The 22,312-nt window shown below is 38.1% G+C and overlaps 1 protein-coding gene across 4 annotated transcripts in view; it reads right to left on the bottom strand.

Annotated features, from left to right (window-relative positions):
* The window catches only part of KCNQ5 (potassium voltage-gated channel subfamily Q member 5), a 532,298-nt gene that overhangs the window by 237,909 nt on the left and 272,077 nt on the right, over nt 1–22,312 (bottom strand). The window contains exon 1 of one of the 4 annotated variants that reach the window (XM_082729776.1): nt 12,471–12,537. The exons of the other annotated variants lie outside the window; for them this stretch is intronic. Within the exon in view, the coding sequence (XP_082585902.1) occupies nt 12,471–12,481 (11 nt within the window). The 5' untranslated portion in view covers nt 12,482–12,537. Of the gene's footprint in view, nt 1–12,470; nt 12,538–22,312 lie in introns of those variants that run through there. 4 annotated transcript variants of the gene reach the window in all.

Here is a 22,312-nt window from a genome sequence, read left to right as displayed (position 1 = left end):
CAATTCCCCATCTTTATCCAGAAATTTTGAAATTTGACTCTTAACAAAAGTGATTTAAATAGTATTTAAGAAAAATATTCTTTTTTTTTTTAAAGGAGGCAGTGTAGTAGTAGTTCACTTTCACGTTGTATTTACCAATGTGGTACAGATTCAGGGAAAACCTGTTAAAATTAAAAAAGGTAAACTTTTGTTTTAATAAAAGATGCATTTATATTATTTAAAAAGTGTTATTTGCCTATAAGAATCATCTCTCTAAACACAAACATTAGTAACCAACTAAAAGTGGCCATAAAGGACATCAAGCATCACATAGTCTGTGTATTTCCATAGAAGGACCTGTATATGTCTGATCGTATGAGAGGACACATTCCGTCACAATAAAAGTAAAGCTCAGTCAGTAATGACCCAATTAATGACACGGAGCAGAAGATGGAAACAAACATACAGGTTCACAACTCTATTACTTAACTAAGGATGACTAAAGAGTGACTAAAATTGGAATTACATGATCATCACTCCCCAAGTGTCTTTGCTAATGTATAAAGACACAGGACAGCTTGAGACAGCAAATTTAATTTAAACAAGTAAACCAATGGTTTATTCATTTATTGCCTTCAATCACTTCCACAGCTGGTGTGAACATTTGTTAAGTTTCAGATGAACAGAAGCCAAAGTGTGTTGCAGTAATTAACTTATAAAAGCAATTAATGTAAGCAACATATGTAAGAACATTATTACATAGTGGTGCATATGGTTAATTAAAGTTTAACATAAATTAGATCTCTTTAACCTTATTTCAAGGATCATTGGCACAGGTTTTTTGCAAAATGCCCATCTGCCTTAACTAAAGTGATAAACTGCATTATATTAATGACCTCAAAAAATCAGCTGAAGCCTTGTGATTTATTACTTAATTAATAGCAAACATGGCTCAAACACTCTTTTAAAATGATTTAGAAAGCCAAGACTGGCTAAAATACACTAAAGCCAAATAATGTATCAGTCTTTCTGGAAATAACTGATATATTCCAAATTTAAAAAAACCTTTTCTTTGTAAATTTTAACGTTAGAAAACATACCATAGTTGCTCTTCTCTGATGAACTTGAGTTGCCTTGAACTATCTGATGTCTTTTTCTCTTTATTTACTTTATTTATGAAAGACTCAGTGAATTTATGCTCAATGCAGCAAATGTGTGTTCAGCTACTACTTTATGTAAGAAACTCTATTCAACTCTCTGATACCAAAGGAAATTTTTTTCTTATTATATATTACCTCTTTGTAAAGGTGACTTGAGATAGCCTGTCAAAATGGTCAATCATCTAAGGAGATCAACAGAGAATAAAATCAAATGTAAGACAAGAAGGAGAGCCCAAGTAGTTACCAATTACTAGAAATGTGCATCAAATCTATACCACATTTTCTTTTTCTTTCTTTCTTTCTCTCTCTTTTTTTAAAGGTTTTATTTATTTGACAGAGAGAGGGGGGAAGCAGGCTCCCTGCCGAGCAGAGAGCCCAATGCGGGGCTCTATCCCAGGACCCTGAGATCATGATCTGAGCCGAAGGCAGAGGCTTATTAACCCACTGAGCCACCCAGGTGCCCCCACATTTTCTAATATTTGTGGGGGCAAAAAACCCAAAACAAGTTAAATTTTAGGCTTCACCTAAAAAAAATGAGTAAAAAGTCATCCCTACTCCCGGTATTTTTCCTGTCACAAGGCTGTGTCTAATATTTACATTCACCAAATTATTTTCTTGATATTCCATATTGATTTTATTAACATTTATATTTAACAAATTGTACAGACTTCAAGTTATCCTAGATGAATGAACGGTTTTAATGATCTGGATTGTGCATATTTTTATCCTGGGCCATTTTCCTCTGCCCTGCTAAATATCTGTTCCAATCTATTGTATATATTTTTTAAATCTATCGTATTCTATACATTCCATTCAGTAAAACCAAAGGTTTGTAAATGGGCAGCTCTGCAGTTTAAAATCTCATGAAACATATGGAGTCGGTTTTGTAATTCCAAAGGTGAGATTCTGAATTAATATATTTCAGATAGCAATAAATAAGAGACTATGCCATAGATTTCTTTGCATCCAGATAAGTGAGAGTGCATTTTCCGCACTTCCCGTGCCTGCGGGAGGCTTAGGAGAAGTAGGTAGTTCATATGGCCCATTTAGTCTTACTCCAATAAACTTCATTTTCTCTTTCCTTTGGTTAACGGACACAAGCTCTCAGCCCTCTGCTCCTCATCCACATCAATGAGGCATTTGATTAACGACCACTCTCATCTCAATTTTATGAATACGGAAGAAATCTCAGTTTTAGCTCTGTATTTTATAATTCATATACATCAAGTCATTGGGAGGTTAAAGGACTTGTTTATGGCTTTACAACTAGTTAATTAGCCTCCGTTATGAGTCAGCATTTATGAGGCTAGGGTTTTAAAATATCACTTGCATAACTGATTAATTATATAATCATAACAATCCTCCTAAACTCATATACACGTGATCCTCCTACACTACCGTATACATGATTCAGGATTGGGAGCGAGCCTTAGGATGTTTTGTGAGTGTTAGAATGCAATGACCAAGTCTTATTTATCTTTATTTATCCCAACACATAGTGAAGTGTTAGGCATAGAACGTTTAATAAATATGGGTTGATTGATTGAAAAAATTAATGAATGCAAAGTCAAAAACATACTAACATGTGCAGAGTAGAGAAATATGTTGGGGGAATTAACGGTTTATTTTAATGTTGAATTTTCAGACAGAATTATTTTTCTTAGTATCTACACATGTAGACACACACTAAAGAATACTCTGTATCTGTATCTATATTATCTACCCTTGGATTTCTTTTTTCTAAATTAAGGTTTATTTGAAAACAAAATGAAGATTTTTCATGTCACCACAGATCTGAAAAAATATGGGGCCTTTTGTTTACTTTCTCTTATTAAAATTAAGGGAGATTTTTTGATAAATTTACAGAACGAGGTGGTTAAAAGCTAACAGAAAATTAATTAATGCTAAGATTCTTCCTAGACAGGAAATGGGTGTAAATATAGCCCACAGAGCAATTATGAAGCTTCCTATGTGGAATCTCCAAGATTTCTCAGAGTTTTTTGGAATGGGTTCTTTCCAGTTGCATGTGGTTCTCACACCATTAGGTGTTCAGGGATATTTTTGAACATCCTCTTTCCTAAATTCTATGAAACATCCAATAAAATATTTGCCCAGTGCAACAGTCTAAAAAAGCAAAGTTGTATCTCTTATTTAGCCAGTTAAATTAGAATATCACAAACTAAGAACTCTGCAACCTTTATACCTAAGGATCTGACACACGTTTAAGAGATTCTAACAGGAAGGATTTGGTTTCTTCTCAAGTAACCTTACCCGTCTGTATTTGATAGAAACAAAAATTTGGTTGCTTAAAGAGTCCTAAATGGTACACATTTTTGGTAACATGTAATTTTTCTATCCTTCTTTCTATTTATATACTTATTCCTTAGATGACGTTTTTCAAATGTCATATTTTTCTCTCTCTAGTGCGTGAATGTCTCAGGTACAGGAATGGGAAAAAATGTTTGTTGAATACCTGTTGTAGCCAGGAACAGTCTCTAGAGATTTGTAAGTCCAGAATTACCATTTGCAAAAATAAGCAGGGGGGAAAAAACTTGCATTGGTCACTTGTAAATAACTAAATAAATGTTGATATAGTTAATTAAAACAATACAAACTGATAAATGCAATGCAACCCTAGGTAGAAAATTCAATTTATGATAGCAGTGAAGTCTGCCACATTACAGAAAAGTACAGAATATTCATGCTATCTATACCATGATCTTTAAATATTTTCTTCCCCAATAGGAAGAAATTACCCAGATTATTGTCCCTCTCTCCCCCTTTTCTCACTTCTGAATACTGAAATGACTATACGTTTTGAGACGCTGAATTTATTTGAAATTCTTACTGTGTTACTTTCATTGTCAACCTCATTGGGCTTAAAGCCAAAGTAGAAATGTCTAGGATCTCCAGAGTCATAGGAAATACATGAAAAAATAAGTTCTAAAATATGAGATGATTTGCTTCTGATTTGGACTATGAACAAATTAAACAGTTTTCCAAAATGAGATAGGAATAAGTCATATTTTTGAAAAAAGATTTAAGCCTGTCATAGCTGAAATATTTGGGAAGCTTAGTGGGACTTAGGCCAGGGATATTTGCCACATATTAAAACTACAGAATTTTAGGTTGTAAAAGTTTTAGCATTTCCACATGGCTAATAAAGAACCACTAAGTACTACTGAACTACTATAAAATTTCCTGCTGTGAGACCAAAGTTAGCCAGTTTTGTAGAATTTAATTCCTTGTGTCAATGTTTTGTGAGGCTTTAATTTTTATTTTTTAAATGATGCCTCTGAGTCTGGACTCTATCTAAACATTTACCCAGTAGTAAAAATGATTTGTTGAACTTGAAAGATAAGAAGTTGCTATGGTAATGAGAAACTTGTTGGAGCATACATTGGTCCCTACATGTTTTTAATAAAAACACAAGCCTTATTTTTCCCTTAAATATGTTGCATGAAGTGAATTTTCACAATTAGAGGCATTCCTCCCCCACTTCCCAAATAATTAGATTGAAAATTCTAAGGAACAGTAGGGTTGTTGGCACCCCTTAGATGTTGCTGATAGCCTTTTAATATAATTTGGGGCTCAGGGAGTCATTAGGTACCATTGCTTACATAATGAACTATGTGATCAGAAGTAATAATTATAATTAAAAATATACGGACTTTCAGAAATCAGCATATAATGCCAGAGAGAAAAGAGGCAAGTGAAAAGAAATGATGCCTCAGCAGACGCTATGAACAGACATTTCCCATAAACAAAGGAAGCATGTTAGTTTTTAACACAGGGCAACTTTTCATGAGCTGATAATTTCTTGCAGCGGTAATATTAATTAATCTTTCCCTATCCAGTTCTGTGTCCCAAACCAATAAAATTCCATGAGGAAGAGCTGTTTATCATCTTCCCTGGCAGTGAATGGAATGAATGAAGGTGGCTCCCTGAAGGAGAAAGAGCCAGCAAAACAACACTCCATCTCTGCTTTCCGTCTCCACCTCCTGCCTGTGGAGGACCATTCCTGGGTCCAACATGTGGTGGAGATGCAGCCTCTTTTGGTTCCCTGCTACTTCTCTTGCTTTTCCATGTCTGTTTTCTCCATGGTAATGGACTAATCCTGTTACAACATCCACTGGACCACATATCTAAGTGGAAAACTCTTACATTTCATATAAAATGCAAAGCTTTTGTGCTAGCGTACGAGGTGGTGGGCAATCAGGGACTGTCCTTCAGCAGTAGCTCCCTGGGCCTGCAAGGCTCCAGATGGGGTGTCTCCCTCAGGATCCTTGAACTACCAAGTGAGCTCCTCCCTCACACAAACTGTTCTCTCTCCTTAGAAGTCTTCTTCACCCCTGTTGGGATGATGGCAACTTTCAGATTTCAAAAAGGTCACCTTGTTTTTTCTCCCTTCTGTTGTAACCCATTTATTTTTCCTCTAAAGCCCACAGCATGATTTTTAATTATATACCTACTTTTTTTTTTTTTGGTTCTTTCCCCTCAGTGTATTATATGCTCCATGAAGCCAAGTACTGAGACTTGCCTGGATCATGCCTAGAAGAGCACATAGTAGGTGCTCAATTTGAAAATGGTTAGCTTTATATGTATAAAATGAATGATTATTTGCAGCTCTCTTTTGATGATTTGGGTCTCTTGAGGATATAATTACAAGATACAGAAGAATTAGCTGTGTAGTAGAGTGTTTAATTAACTGATTTAGATGCTAGATAACTGTTTTGACTAATTTACTGAGCTTTACTGAGCTGACATATTTGGATTTAAGATCTCCATTTGGGAACCCATCTAGATTTCCAAAGCTTTGTAGACATTGATATTTTGCCACTTTCCCATTAATTCACAGTTAGCTACATGAGAACATCCTTACTCAAAATGTTGGACATACTTATTTATACACCTTTCTGAAAGAAAATCATTAGAAGTATTCTTCTTTCTCTTAAGGATTGTTAACATTTCACTGAAAGACAATTTTCAATGGTGGGTTCTGCCACATACTATCAAATAAAAACAAACATTTTCATGGTATATAAAATGGGTTCAGAGGATTATGCCTTAAAATGATAAATTACGAGAAGAAAACAATTGAACAAAACACCCTCTCCTCCTTTTCCAAACACTCTAGGGAACAGAAATAATTAAAACTTGGCTCAGATCAAGAGCACAGGATTGTGAGATTTGAAAGCAAGAGAAAAAAAAAAAAAAAAAGAAGAAGAAGAAAGATGAGGGACTGCCAGGGACTTTTTACTACCTCTTCTCTTCTCATTCTTCACCTGTGGTACCAGCTGTCCTGATTTTAGAACTGAAAATACCACATCCCAAGAGACTCTTTAATTGTGGGCAAATTGGGACAGCAATTGCTCACCTTACGAAAGAGGTCAGAGGGTGAGGGTGTGTGTCATGGGTGGAGAAGGGAGGGTGAGAGAAGAGAAGAATCCTGCACAGCTCTGGGATGCAAAGGGAGGAATCTGTTACTTGAGGGAAAGCTTTTAGCTTAATTTCAAAATAATGCATTGAGCTCAACACAGAGCTGGTAATGTGCTATGGGTGACAATCAGACTGGGGGGTCTGGAAGGACAAGATGGCATCCATAACCAAAGTGAGAATGGGATTGATGGGATACAGGACACATTACTCTTAAAATATGGCACATTGGCATACTGAATATTTTAAGTTGAAGGGGTTTGAGAAAAAGGCAGAAGCAGGTAGGTTGCTCTGACTTTTCCACCCATTCTTCCCTGGAATAGTTACAAAACCCTCACGTAAGAGGTCCCTCCTTACACCTGGAAGAAAGGAGTATCCTTATCTCCAAAGACAACGAGACCTGGAAGAATCCTAATAAACAGGCCTTGCTAAGTTTCCCTCCATTTACTACGGTTGCCCATAAAATATACAGATCTAACTATATCTTTGGGTTTTCATTTCCTAATGAAGGATCCCGTGTCACTGAAACTTAACATTAAATAAATCAATATGTTTTTCCCGTGTTTATCTGTCTTTGTCACTTTGTTTCAGACACAGCCAGGAACCCTGAGAATGTCAGTGAAAACTTTTTCTTTCCCACAGGACCTAGCCAAGAAGGCAATTCTACCTCACACGGAAGACCTCTAAGTGGGGTTTTAGTGGCCCTCCTTTTGTCATTTAAAAAAAAAAAAAAAAAGATTTTAGTTATTTATTTGAGAGAGAGAGGAAAGGGATAGGGGAGCGAGAGAAAGTCTCAAGCAGACTCTGTTCTGAACGTGGAGCCCAACCCAGGCCTCTGTCTCAGGACACTAAGATTGTCACCTGAGCTGAAACCAAGAGTCAGATGCTTAACCGACTGAGCCAGCCAGGCAACCCTTGACTTTTATATAGAAGTTATTCTATAACTCGGAATTTCCAATATTAATTAATTAATTATTTTTTGATCAGAAGAGAATTGCTATTTCTGCTGTACAGTTTCAGAAAAATGTCATGAGTTCACCTCTCTGCTATACTGGAAGTTATTTTGAAAATGGTAAATTGCAAATTAGCATGTTATGGCATGTAATGATTAGAAGTTGAACTATAAGAAAACTTTGTACATTAAAAATTCTTAGGGAAAAGGAATTAAAATGGAAAATAGTACAAATAGCTCCCAAGTTGAATGTTATCTATGAAATATCAAGAAATGTTCTACTTTAATAAACTGTGACCGAATTATTTTAATACCTTTTTCCAAACTCATCTTGAGCAAAGGGAACCACTGTGTTTAAAATCATCCCTGAAGACAAAAACCGTGTTTCTAATTCTCTTTTATTTAAAGTAATTAAAGCACAGGCAGAAAAGCTGTATGCTCTTCTATTAAAGAATCCACTAGTATTGACTGAACATTTGCTATATGTTTAGAGTTGTTATGAAGTTTACACATAAAATTTGACCACAAATATAAATTCAGTCTTAATATGGGTCTGGGTCTGGCACCTCTAATATCTTTTGAGTGAACTGCTAGTTATGCACCATTGGCACTGTAAGAAGGTGGGATTTTTCCCATCATTGTTTCGTAGCAAACCTCCCTTCCCCCACTTTTGGGGTGATACCTTTTGACAGTACCAAGAATTTCAAGCTGAGAGAGCCATATGTCCTAAATTTTTCTTTACGTCCTTAATTGACGAAGTTACTATATTCAGGTCACAAAGCCAACTTAGGTTAGGGTTCAGGGATTCAAGGAATTATGATTTATTGATACCCAGTTTTGATTTGGTCCCCTGGAAAATCTACTGTCAAAACATTCAAGTCTCTCTAGGATCAGAGATTAGCTAACAAATTTTAGTCTTATTATGAGTTCTTACTAGTAAATATTTACTTACTAGTAAATAAATATTTACTAGTAAATATTTAGATTTACTAGTAAATCTAAAATGATTTCGATCATGTAATTCTTACTATAACCTAGTGAAGTAGATCCTCTTACATTCCCCATTTTACAGATGAAGAAATTGAAGCTCAAAGAGATTCTTATGTGCAAGTGAGGTCATAGTCCATAAATGGCAGAGCCAGGACTCAAACTTGGATATTTCTGGCTCTACTATCTTTCTCTTTCTAGGCACTACACACTCATATTTTCAAAAAGTGCCCCTGGTCAATTATTTTTGGCTCAACTCCCACTCTTCTCCAGCATTAACAAGCCATTGAGGCCACTGAACCTTCAACCGTTCTCGGAACTTGCCATGTGCATTCCCATTTCCACATCTTTGCTCACATATTTGACTACTGGTTAAAGAAGATGGCTGAGCAATCCAAATCTTAGCATGTAGCAAAGCCACTATATTTTTAAAAAATCAGACTAAATATAAACATAAAAAGGGCTGGCTAAGATTTAGTTGGGCAAATATTTCTAAAACACAGACTGGAATTGGGCAGAGAACCAGAACTATTAACATTATTCTGAGCAAAAATGTAGAGCATAGAAAAAGAAAAGAGCAATGAGCTTTTCTTCACTGAAATTAATGTCAGGAAAGTGTTAAAGGTTAGAGTTTCCTGATTCTGAAATAACATCGGAGTGGCAGAAGTCTTCAGGAAGTAGCTCTAATGGCTACCCTATTAATAATAGAAGTTCGGGGGAGTAGAAGTGATCTGCATTAGGTCACAGATTTTCTTAGGTATGGATTCCCACATCCTGGTTCAGAATACTTCATTACACTTAAAGGGATCACACTATTATTCTGATGAACCAATGAAGAAGGAAGACACAGCTCACGGCACAGGCAGACAGGCAGGCAGGAAGGTGAGGGGGTTAGTTAGCCTGGATTCCCTCTCTCAGGGAGAGAGATGGGGTGGAGGTAGTGTTGCTGCAAGGCTGTTCAGTGAGCAGCTGCGAGTCAGCCGGGATTGTGGAGAGCAGTCCCTGGGCTGTGGACTTTTGTACTCCAAGCAACAGGCACACCCCAAGTGCTGGAAATTACTAGTGAGCTCATATAGAACACATCTATCTTGGGCATGGAAATTCTGACACAAACTACATGATTGATCTATAACCACAGGCAGGTTTCCTTTAATATCGGTTGATGCTTTTTCTGAAATACCTGTCCACCCCAGACAGTTTGCTGAAATCTGGGCATCCCATTGCCTAAAGTTCTATTTTCTTTTCTGATTTTTAAAAGAGATTTATTTATTTATTTGAGAGAGAGAGAGAGAGTAATCAGCGGGAGGCAGTGGGAGAGAGAGAATCTCAAGCAGACTCTGACTTGAGCAGAGATCTGGACCTAGGTCTTAATCTCATGATGCTGAGATCAGAACCTGAGCTGAAATCAAGAGTTGGACACTTAATCATCTAGGCGCCCCACTTTCTAAATTTTTTTTTTGTCCAGAGAGGGAGTTCAGCAGGGTAACAAAGAGCATATACTGAACTAGATGCCTAGGTTTAGATCTCAGACCCATTATTTATCAGCTGCCTCATCATGTGGGGAACTTAACTTCTTGCATTCTGTGTTTCCTCACCTGTAAGGGGGTAAAATAACTGTTATCTACTTCATAGGTCTGTTACGAGAAAACATGAGTGAACCACTAAAAAACATTTAGAAAAGCACCTGACATACACACAGTTAGCACTTAACTGTTCAACAAATGCTAGTGGTTGTTACTATTATTATTCTTATGGTTTCTGTCAGCACATTGTTGTAAACTAAACATGATGGTGTGTTGTAACAGCTGCGTTTGGGGGTTTTGTCTCATCCATGACCTCTTTCTTTAAGAGCTGCCTTGGCCCTTATGGTCTGCTGAATGGGCAGGTCTGGGCGGCCCTATAAGTAATTTGTGCCTGTCCCCTCTTCCTCTGGCTGCAGATTACCAGACCAAAGGCAAACACCCAATCCAGGGCTAACCAGTTCACTGGATGGCCGTGGACACTCAAGTCATTTGTGAATAGATCATATAGAACCAGAGCTGAAGTCAGCCTCAGGACAACATAAAGTCATGAGCCAAGTGAAGTTGTGAGGAGTGTGGGACAGTGAGAAAGCAGAGGCTGTCCATGGAGAGGAGGCTGGAACAGAAGAGGAGAGAAGCTATGAAGGCAGTGAGAGCGAGAGAGAAAGGAAGGCAGGGCAAAGGGACTAGGACAGGACAAGAGTGAGCTCTTTGGCCCCTGAAGTCTTCCCGGTTTCTAGCTGTAGTCTCTATGAATCCTTTCTGGAATTCGTACAACTTTTCAATTTGTTGTTTACCTGAATGAGTCACTCATTCACTTGTCATTTGCTCACTTGAGCTTATGTACAGGAATTTTTTTTCTTTCGTTATAATATATGACAATATCATAGATGTATGTAATCTTCACTGCATAGTCATTTAGAGGTACTAGCAGAGAGCAGGTACTGCTGCTTTTCTTCCTCTCATTGTGCCAATTTGGTTTTGTCTGATACTCTGGAGGGGAAAGGGAGAGGCAGCCAGCATGCAATTTCCTTTGAAGTTCTGATTAGGACCTTTGCTGCCAGCTCCCTCTTTGTCTCTCCTCTGTTGCTCTGACTCTTCCCCAAATTTTCAGGTTTCTGGAAAAAACAAAATGTGTCTCTCCTCACAAAAAGATCTCTCTCTCATGACCTTGAAACACATTCACAAAAAATGGTTATGTTCATGTTCAGAGATTTTTGATCACATGAAGCATCAAAATAATAAGATAAATTATTCACTATAGGAGGCTCTGTTGGTTAAAGCCCATACAAAAGGGCAAAGAGTCATAAATACTTATAGATGTTAGTGGAAAACATGGATAACATACTTAAACACATTTGGCTTTCGTTCAAACAAAGTTAGGCTGGACTTCTGAGAGGTTTTTTTTTTTTTTTTTAAGATTTTATTTATTTATTTGACAGAGAGAGAGAGAGAGATCACAAGTAAGCAGAGAGACAGACAGAGAGAGATGAGGAGAAGCAGGCTCCCTGCTGAGCAGAGAGCTTGATGCGGGACTCGATGCCAGGCCCCTGGGATCATCACCTAAGCCAAAGGCAGAGGTTTAACCCACTGAGCCACCCACGTGCCCTTCTGAGAGATTTTAAAATGCTGACATGCAGGAGGAATTTTTAAGAAGAGGAGACAGCCTGTACCGGTTCTCAAGGTTCTCAAGCCTGTACCACTTTCTCCTGGAGCATGGTGAAATACAGAGCCCGGTTTGGAATGCTTACTCTGGATCAGTGGTTCTCAGTCAGAGATGGTTTTGTCTCTACCCACTCTCCAAACTTCCCTGGGAACCCTTGGCAATGTTGGGAGACATTTCTGGTTGTCATAGCTCAGGAGAGTGGGTTTGCTGCTACAGCTAGTGGGCAGAGGCCAAGGGTGTTGTTCAACATCCTACAATGGATATATAGCTGTCTACACAGACGATTATCTGGCTCTGAATGTCCACAGGGCCAAGGATGAGAAATCCTGATCTGGATCATAGGAACTTGATCTAGTAGTATTAACGGTAACTTGAGGCATAGGGTAAGAAGGAGGACAGCAGGCTTCCTGGGCACAGCCTTCCTTCTCAGGGCCAAACACTTCATGAAAATCTCCTAAATCTTCCAGAATCTTACCGAGAGTAACTTCTCTGCAGGTCCCTGATGTTCCTAGTTCAACAAAAAGCTTATTTTTTTTTTCATATTTCTCAGTCCTATTATATTCATTCTTTTAAGAATATTTCAAATTTACAATATAAAAGGGGAAGTAAGGGTGAAATAAGTATTGGTATTTTTTTTTTTTCCTAGCCTCATACTTTGACCAGATTTACTCAGACTAATTTATTTCTACCACATGCCGTGGGAGATAAGCAGCAGCAGAGGTGTCCGTGGTTAGACAGCAAGGCAATTTTGAGGACTGTTGCCTCCCTACCTTCTTTCCATCTCAGCTCTTCCTTCAGTACCCGGATTCTCTTCTCAAATGTAGAACTCACTCTTGTGAGTGTACAAGAACAGTAACGCCATGTTTTTCTAGGGCCGGGGTGGAAGTTCAGAAGTCCGTGGTATAGGAAGGGAATAAGGAAATGCAAATTCACGAGAAAGTATCAAGCATCTGTTCTTCAGTGAGGGGGGTCTGCCTGGAACCTCTCAACTTTGTCCCGGAGGTGACTGTGGGAGTGGAAGCTTCTTACTGAGGACGCATCTCAGAGGTATTACTCATCAGTAGGAAATGTCATTGCCAAAGGCAGAAATGGCCCAGAAGGCACAGGGATGTGGATTCTTTCCTTGTCCCCAGTGAGGCATCTTCAGACACTCCTTCTTGCCCCATCCTTGAGATCACTAGTCTTCCCAGGCTCCAGGGTGGTTCCCTAGTCCGCACCCCGGGAATGCTAACACCCCTGGGAAAGGCACCCTCCTGGGGCTGCCGTGGATAGCCCCCACCCTCTCCCAGCCTTGTACAGACACTGGCTGACAACCAGAGCTGGCCATCTGTATATAGAAAAGCTATGTCCCCACTGATCAGACAACTAATGAGAGCTATTGAGAAGTCAGACGTATAAAATATTGAAAGGTTAGATTTTTTTTCCCTGTATTTTTCAAGCTTAAATGAACTAAAGCTAGAAGAGTCTTTCAATCTGCTCCTTAATATGTCACTGTTCACAAAGTAATATTAATCACTCTTTTGTTTGTAAATAAAAGCCAAATCACTCTCTCAGATATTGCAGAAGACTGTAGTTGTGAAGGACACCTATAGGTTCACTTAGGCGTGAGGTCTGGAGGGGAAGAACTCACTTCCATCTCAGTGGAACTGGCAACAGGGGAAATGTTTTCCCTTTCGGGTCTGAGAAGGTTTACTGCCAAGACCTAAAGCTGGAAGAATCAAGCTGAAAAAAGAACACTGCTGTCCCCCATGGCTCAGAAAGCAGAGGTCTCAGCACAGCCATTCCCAAGCAGGAGCGCCCTGACTGCGCACTGGCTGCCATTAACAGGGGTCCTCTTCCTTGCGTCATCACCACCGTCCCTATATTTTATTCCCCTATGTCTCACTTAGATTTTCTCCTCATCTATTTCCCCTGAGAGGTCTAAGAGAGCATGCTACTATCAGTTTCCTATTAAATATTTCCTGGCAGGCACAATATCTGGAAATGATTGGGTAATGGCCAGGTCTAATGAAACATGAATTGTTTTTACTTTGTGTTAGGAATTAATAACCATTACTAATCCTGTGTCGTAATCAGGCGGCTGTGAAGAAGACATAAAATGAGAAATTGCTGCCATAGAAACTGCCGACGATTCTGCTCCGTCACTGTAGTTTTTGGAATTGTGTAAAAGAGCTCAATTTTAATAATTTAATATTAAAAACAAATTACTTTTCTTCCAAGAATGGATTTTATAGCTATGTTTCAATTCCGCAGGATGATCTTTCAGGGATAAAACCAAAGCCACTTAGTATCCAGTCTAGGGAAGGATTCAATAAGCAAATTCATGTGTGAGGCTTTGTTTGCACCCGAATTTCTGTGCAAGTTCTGATTTGGGTGAGCACCTTCGTATTTATCATGATTTCCAGTAGTGTCTGTGCATTTCGAATATCTTCCATTTCAAGCCTGATTTGTTTCTGTGTGTTAATATTCAAGAAGGAGCCTACGTAAATAATTATACAAGGTTACATGTGTAAACAGAAGTACAATGAATACATTTGTCATTTTTCTAATGGTTGAAGATTTTTGACAGCACTTAAAATTTAGTTGCTATGCCGGTGTGTGATGGTGAGTACATCTGTGTGTGTATACACAAGTGAAGCTCATCACACTGTTATCCTACAGATTTTTCAAGCCCTTAGTATAGACACATACATGTCTTATTTTAAAGAGATAATGTTTTCCAAAAATTTAAATACTTAAGATAGAATCTTCTATTTTCAGGGAGATTTAAAGAATGAATATTTGTTTGGGGTGAATTAAAAAAAATTACTTAGTATGGAAGTCATTTGATTAGTTTTTTTGATTCCTTGAGGTCCTTTTTTTTAGACAAGCAAGAGCAAAAAATGTGAACCTTTTTATTTCGGAGCAAAGAACCAATCGTTATTTAACCTTTTAAAAATAAGAGGTAAAACATCCTTGAAGCCAGAGTACATCATAAGCAGTGAAACAATATTTCCTTTTCATTAGAATAGACATCCCTTACAACCTAGAAGTCCTTCTTCATGTCTAGCCTAAATATGCCTTACTGCCATCTCTAGCTCCCTATTCTGCCTCAATGGTTTAAAAAAACAAAAAACAAAAAACAAAACAAAACAAAAAACCCAAAACAAAAAAACCCCAAGATTTACATTTTCACTATAACATATTTATTTTGCTAAAAGCCATTGTTAAGTCTTTCCTTTGGCATCTCTTCTCTTAACTAAATAGCCCCAAGTCCTTGACCTTTTTTTAATTAATAGGTTCTATTTTCTGGTGCTTGTATTATCGTTTCTAATTTCTATATCTTACCACAGGGGGCTAGCTTCAGAGTTTCTCAACCTTGCTTAATATCAACGATTTAAGTTTTTTCCCCCATGTCTTTTTTGAACATGCAGAGCCATAGAGAAAGCAACATTCTCTGGTGAGTGGGGAGATAAGCCACAGACAGTGGAACCACAGACAGCGGAGTACATTTACTTGGTCTAGGTTTCGCATGTTTCCTTTGATCAGGAGACATGCTGAGCTCGCATTCTTCCAAAGGCTCTCTGCCACCACTCCAACCCAGGTATATAAATACACAGCTGCCCAAGTCTTGGCTTGACGCTCCAGTGTGGGGATTTAGCCAATGGTTCTCCTAAGGCCACCCTTGGCTGCAAACCTGCTGCATCCCCCCTGTCACAACTTATCTTCATAGAATGCTCTTTCTGGTAAAGAAGTCAAGATTTATCCCCTCAGTTCTTTAGGATCTCGGTGGTTCTTTTATCATAGCAACGTAAGTTTTCCTGTTTTATTTTACTTTTTTAAAACCTGCTTTTACTGGGCTTTATATTTATATTTTCACACCTAAAATGAGGGAAGAGAGAGCCCTGTGGACTGGCAGATATGTCAGTGGGAAACTGGGCCTCAAAATGTGGGACCAGCTCCCTTCTCGTCCCCTGCCCCTCTTACAGCACTGAAGAGGCTGAGCTCTCAAGGGCAACCTGGTCCTGAAAGACAGTCTCTCTGCTGACTTGATAACCCCACCCTGAAGGACCTATGTAATAAAAAAATTAATACATTTGTAGGCTAAAAATTATCTTGCTTTCCTTTCTCTCATCAATAAAGAAGTCCATGCATCCTTCCTAGTTTTTCTGTAGCACCTTTATTATTCTATTATTAAGTTCCTCATGACATTACTCCCCAGCTTGGACTGTTAGTAACCTCTCCAAATGCCATCTGGACGTGCCATGATTTCTCTGTTCTAAGTTGCTATCCTCCAAATCCTTGATCTTCAAGCACAAGGACTCTGTTTGAAGTGTCCAACTGCACTACTGGGTATTTAGCCCAAAGACAGAGATGTAGTGAGAAGAAGGACCATATGTACCCCAATGTTCATAGCAGCAATGTCCACAATCGCCAAATTGTGGAAAGAGCCAAGATGCCCTTCAGTGGATGAATGGATAAAGAAGATGTGGTCCATATGTACAATGGAATGTTACTCAGCCATCAGAAAGGATGCATACCCAACTTTTGCATAAACATGCACGGGTTTGGAGATTATGCTGAGTGAAATAAGTCAAGCAGAGAGGGTCAATTATCATATAGCTTTACTTACTTGTGGAGCATGAGGAATGACATGGAGGTTATTAAGGGAAGGAAAGGAAAAGTGAATTGGGGGAATCGGAGGGGGAGACGAACCATGAGAGACTCTCATGGTGGACTCTGAGAAACAAACTGAGGGTTTTAGAGGGGAGAGGGGTGAAGGGATGAGTGATTTAGGATTTAGTGGAGTGAGTGATGGTGGTGGTGGATTTAGGGATGGCACGTATTGCATGGAGCACTGGGTATGGTACATAAACAATGAATCTTGGAACACTGAAAAAATAAAATAATTAAAAAAAAATTTCCAAACGGTCCATGTGAGAGCACTTGTATCTTATGCAGCTGTGAGTTGAGAAAGCACATAGTGAAACACTACTCACAAACTCAGTGATGACTTCGAATGAATTTTTCTAACCCCAACAGGATTTTTACACCTTTGAAAAACAGCTGTACACATACGTGGGTACATGATACTGATTTTCTGTAGACCATGCTTAGCAAACCCATGGACTCACATACCTCTTGTCACAACTCAACCTTCCAGTGGTCCTCGGGATACACAATGGGACCCGCTGCTCAAGAGGATATAGGCTGACCTAGTGCCACTTACTACTCTCAACTCTCATGATGGTCTGATAGCTTCCAAGATCAAATTTGTTCTGCATTTCTATCATCGTACCATAGAGAGTTTCCCAAGGATATTTAGCATCAACAATACCTGTGATTAAAATCTAACTGACACCTACTGGTGGTAAGAAATGAGAAAGTGGAAAACACATCTGATTGCAACTAATACTCTAAACACTTCAAGTTAGTATTTTTATCTAAATTAAATTAAGCTTAACATCTGTATTATGAAAGAAGAAAGCAGAGTACATCCCACTTTTAAAGAATTTAATGAAATCTTCTGAGTAGAAGTCTAGAATTCAAATAACACCAGTCTGATTACCTTTGAACTCCTGTTTAAAAATATTTTTTAGCTCATCTAATGTTTTAAGTATGGCAAAGATATCTTTGCAGAACTTTTTTTTTTTAATTAGGCAGAATGGTCATAAAGGCATATATTATATAACTTTTATTAACTTACTTTTATGTACCTGGCGTTGTGGTAGACTTCTGAACATAATCTAGTTAAACCTCTCCAGCACTTATTTGAGACTGTGATCATTACTTATAGGATAAGGCAAAGACTCAGAAAGGTGTGATAATTTATACATGGTTGCCAAGCTGAAGTGTCCTAAGACCTAAATCAGTATGATGACCAAGCCTGAGCATTTTGCATTTTATGAGGCTACGAACTCTACTTTAGCAGAAAGGAAAACGGTTGTTGCTCGTTCTGGGAAATCACAAACAGCTCTAAAACAAAGCAAGAAGGACCCTGGATTAACAAGGAGGTGGAAAGCTTTACTGTCTAGTGAAAGTATCCATCAGTTTAGGAATGAATTCATTAATGTTCATTATAAAAAAGTTACAGATTAATAAACCCAGTACGTCTTTTCATTTGCCTTCTGTGTACACAGCCCTGTGTTGCCAGCAACATGTGATCCCCCACAAATAATTAACTATTTTCGGTGATGATGAGTGTTTTGAATCCTACCCAAGATCGATCTGTCAACATTAGGAATGATAAAATGATAATGCCATCAACTGATTGAGATTCTCTACAATAACTCACTAGGTGTGCGTCTGCTTACTCTCAAATGTTTGTTCTCCAATGTCTTCCTTCCCTCGATGTTAGTAATTAGAAAGCTTATGTGTTTGAACCTTGCTGTGAAGAATGAGAGAAGAAATGTGCACTGCCAAATGAGAAAGAAGAAAATGTATGGGCAAGCCTTCCAAAGCTTAGTGATGGAAGTCATCAGCAAAACTGTCAGCTCAGAAGTAAAGCAACTTAGTGGTAAAAGACAACATTTTTAAGGAAAGGAAACTGTTAAAAAGGAAATGCTGTCTTGTCTAACAAAATTGAGAAATTTTTCTTTGATTCCGGCACATGACGTAAATACATAGATGATGTTCTTAGCTTTGTAGACTCATTAGACATTTAACCCTAATGCACATTTGAGGACAAGATACCGTGCTGGCCCAGGAAATCTTTCTCCTGCCTGGATTTCAACAACAGCATCATAATTGGTCTCTCTGCTATCACACGCACTCACTTATTCATCATTTTCTCTTATTTGCCAGGCACCATTCTAGGCATCTGTCTCACCGTTCACCGCTCTGACCACTCCTTCTCCATTCTTCAGTTAAAGCCAGAAGGAGATTCCTAAAACAAATCTGATCATGTTCTCTTCCTGGTATAACCTCTTTATGGGCTTTCCATGGCTCTTGGGAAAGTCTGAAGCTCTTTCGTACAGCTAACAAAGCTGTTCACAGCCCGATTTTGGCCCCAGCTGGTCACGGGCACAGGCCTTATGTGTGACATACCTTAGGTCCTTCTCACCCATTCTCTCTCGCAAATATCTAAGAAAATGTGTGTTTTCATCTAGGGCTGCCTGAGGTGATCAGCTGATGTAAAATTGATGAATCTCTACACTTGCTTCTGTGCAGTTCATACAACGGGTGCTAAGTCACATTCATGTTTGCTACTTTATATACACATTGTTAATTGTGTTCATTCTTTTACATAAGAAATTGAAATTTATTTAAGTAATCTTGGGGGTGCCTGGATGGCTCAGTTGGTTAAGCATCTGACTCTCGGTTTCCACTCTGGTCACAAACTCCTGGGTCGTGTGACTAAGCCCCCTATAGGGCTCTACACTCATCAAGGAGTCTGTTTGAAGATTTTCTCCTTCTGCGCTCCCCAGACTTACATGCACATACACTCTCTCAACTAAGTAAATAAATCTTTAAAAAAAATAAAATAAATAATCCTGGAACACATAAATTTGGGGCTGAAATATCTATTTATTTGTTTGTTTATTTAGAGAGGGAGAGAGCTAGAGAGAGGTAGAGGGAGAGAAAGAATCTTAAGCAGGCACCACGTCCAGTGTAGAGCCCCACGTGGGGCTTGATCTTACAGCCCTGAGATCATAACCTGAGCTGAAATCAAGAGTCAGACACAAAACTGACTGAGCCACCCAGGAGCCCCATGTCCTTTTTTACTTTTACATTTTTAAAATGGAGGTATAGTTGGCACACGATGTTGTATTAGTTTCAGGTGTACGACATAGTGATTTGATTACATTATGCTGTGCTTACCACAAAAGTAGCTACCTTCTGTCACCATACGATGCTATAATGAATTCGTGTTCCTTTTTATTCTCTTTCAACTTCTCATGTACAAAGTGGTTCAGCGACTCAGAACAACCAAATTTAGAGTTCCAGGGTATTTGAGTAAGAAGAGTAGGGGATCCTGGCAAGTGACAAAGAAGTATGTGTGGAGAATGGTATATAGGGGACTACAATTTATCAGCCGCAACACACAAAATGTCCTTTCCACTCTGTAAGAATGATTATAAATGAAAAGGTTTAAATTTATGACTGACTACACGTTAATCAGCTAATCAGGTGAAGGATGATTGCTAAGAAGATGCTTCATAGGTGATGATAATAAACATGTAATTCTCATACTACTCAGTACAGGCATTTATATGCACTGGTGGGTGGTTCCTTTCTATGTCACTAACTGTGTAACAACAAACAGATTTAACTTTCATGGTTTTAAAAGAAATGAACTTTAAGGTTATGTCCAGCTCTAGATTCAATAACTTCATTGGCATCTTCTTAGAAATGTGTTAGCAATAAAAATATAATGGATCCTATAGCTTAATGTCATACTTAATGATCAGATTAGCATTAAATACTACTTCTGCAATTTAGGTGTATTACCATTAGGTGGTAGTAATGTGCACGTATCATGATTCAAGTGAAAAACTGAGGTGTAGCGGCACCTGGGTGACTCAGTTGGTTAAATGGCTGCCTTCGGCTCAAGTCATATGATCCCAGGTTCTAGGAATCGAGTCCCACGTCTGGATCCTTGCTCAGCAGGGCGCCTGCTTCTCCCTCTCCCTTGGCTTGCTGCTCACCCAGCTTGTGCTCTCTGTCTCTCTCTTCAACAAATAAATAGATAAAATTAAAAAAAAAAACAGTTTGTATTTGATAAAGGATTTCATCTATTTTCTTACATGATATTATGGAAGATATAACTCTGCATTAAAGAAATTCAGTAACACTTAACAGTAAGGAAAATTCTGGGATTGTGTTCACTGTTAATCACCTTTTACTTTATCCACTGAACATGACTTTGATGTCTTAAGTTCTGATGGGATGTCCTGGGTCTTTGATCTTACTTAATGTAAAATTGTCCATGATTGATTATCACTTTGGAACGTTTTCTTTTCTGCATCAGCCACATTCAGTCTATTTAGAGACTCCAAGAATTTTTTTAGGTATCTCGCTTGAAATTGCCTCTGTTCTATATTGAGGAAGTTAAGTTAACTCCCAAAAGAGGCATGGTGATCTCCAGATAAGAGCACTGGCCCTCATCATGGCCCTATCTTCATTGCTAAGGTGCTAGCCCTGCACTCAAGGCATGTTGTATGCTGGTTGTTTTTCCAATTAAGGTGCCACATTCGTCACTTTTCCTTAGCTCCCATTCATAGAAACAATCTGATGCTGACATAGGTCATCATTCTCTTTTGGGAAAATTTCTTAGTGCTTTAATGTTCTATCAGATGGACCAAGGAGAAAGTGTTGGGATCCCTTACATACTACCCTTTGATTTAATCTTCTCTTTAATTCTTGTTCTTTTTCTGCTATTACTGTTTCTATTTTCTTTACTTCTAAAACCTCACTCTGTATAACACCTCGTTTCTCTTCTGTCTTCCCCAAAGCTATTTTCTCTAGAGAACTCTATGGGTTTTTGTCTGACATTTCTCACAACTATTAAATCTTATTACATGTAACTTTTTCCTTTACACTTACATTTTTCTTTCAAGAGACTTAAGATCTGACTATGCCTCTATAGCTTTATCTTTTTGAAATGTTGTTGTTCCACTTTTGAAATAGCTGAAGATTTAAAATATCACAAGGATGCTAATATAGAAAGGTCTGTGGAGGATTTTTCTTTCTTATATATTTAATTTCATAAGAATATTAAACTGTGTGTATATATTTCTCATTGCAGAGAATGAGGAACATTTGTGAAATTAAATGCATTTTTCTCAATTTATATTAAGAAACTGTTGAACATTGGAGTAAAGCAGAGGTGGCATATTCAAATCAGCAGATATCTTTAATTAAAAAAAAAGAAAGATTTATAAAAATTTCTTCAATTCATTTGATTCTCTTCCATGCCACCAAATTAAACAATCTTGAATATCCTTACGTATTAATTTATAAAGTTTTGGTTCTATAGCACAAAATAGTTTTCTTTATTCCTTTGATCTCCTGTTTTTGAATAATTCACTACAGCTTGTTGCATCCAACACTATTCAAAAGTCTCTTAAAGTTCCAAAAAGGTTTTCTTAATTTTAGAAAGTCCATATGTTTAGCTTCTGTTGATAAATGCTCTCCGGAGCCATAGTTAAATGGATATGGAAAATCTGCCTGTGGATAAAGTATATTCTTTCACATATTTTTGAATGTCTAGAGGAAAATAAAGATCTAACATCTGAATTCTTGATGATGGAAATGTTGAACAAATGTACATAGTAGGTAAAGGCACTTGAGGAAGAAACTGTCTTTGCTTGTCAACACATTCCTATTAATATTACTGGTTCAGACTGGGCAATGTTGTATGTTTGTTTTCTAACACAAGAAAATATACATATCTCTCCTGGATGAAATGAACCATACTATGACTCTGTCTCAATGAGGCAATGAAACAATAGCATGGGAAGATATGAAAGTGGTGAAGGCAAGGTTGAAAGATTAATAAAATGGTGTTCAGGAGGTGTGGACTCAAGCTCTAACAATACAGGCTTTGTACATCTGAGCCCATTTTTCACTAAGATTTCTCTCTGTGAAGGTGGAGGTGGTGAGAGAAGAGGACCTCATCCTACAGTGGTTA

The sequence above is a fragment of the Mustela nivalis genome (assembly GCF_964662115.1).
Source record: "Mustela nivalis genome assembly, chromosome: 5".
NCBI classification, from domain to species: Eukaryota; Metazoa; Chordata; class Mammalia; order Carnivora; family Mustelidae; genus Mustela; species Mustela nivalis.
This window is presented reverse-complemented; position numbering and strand designations above follow the sequence as displayed.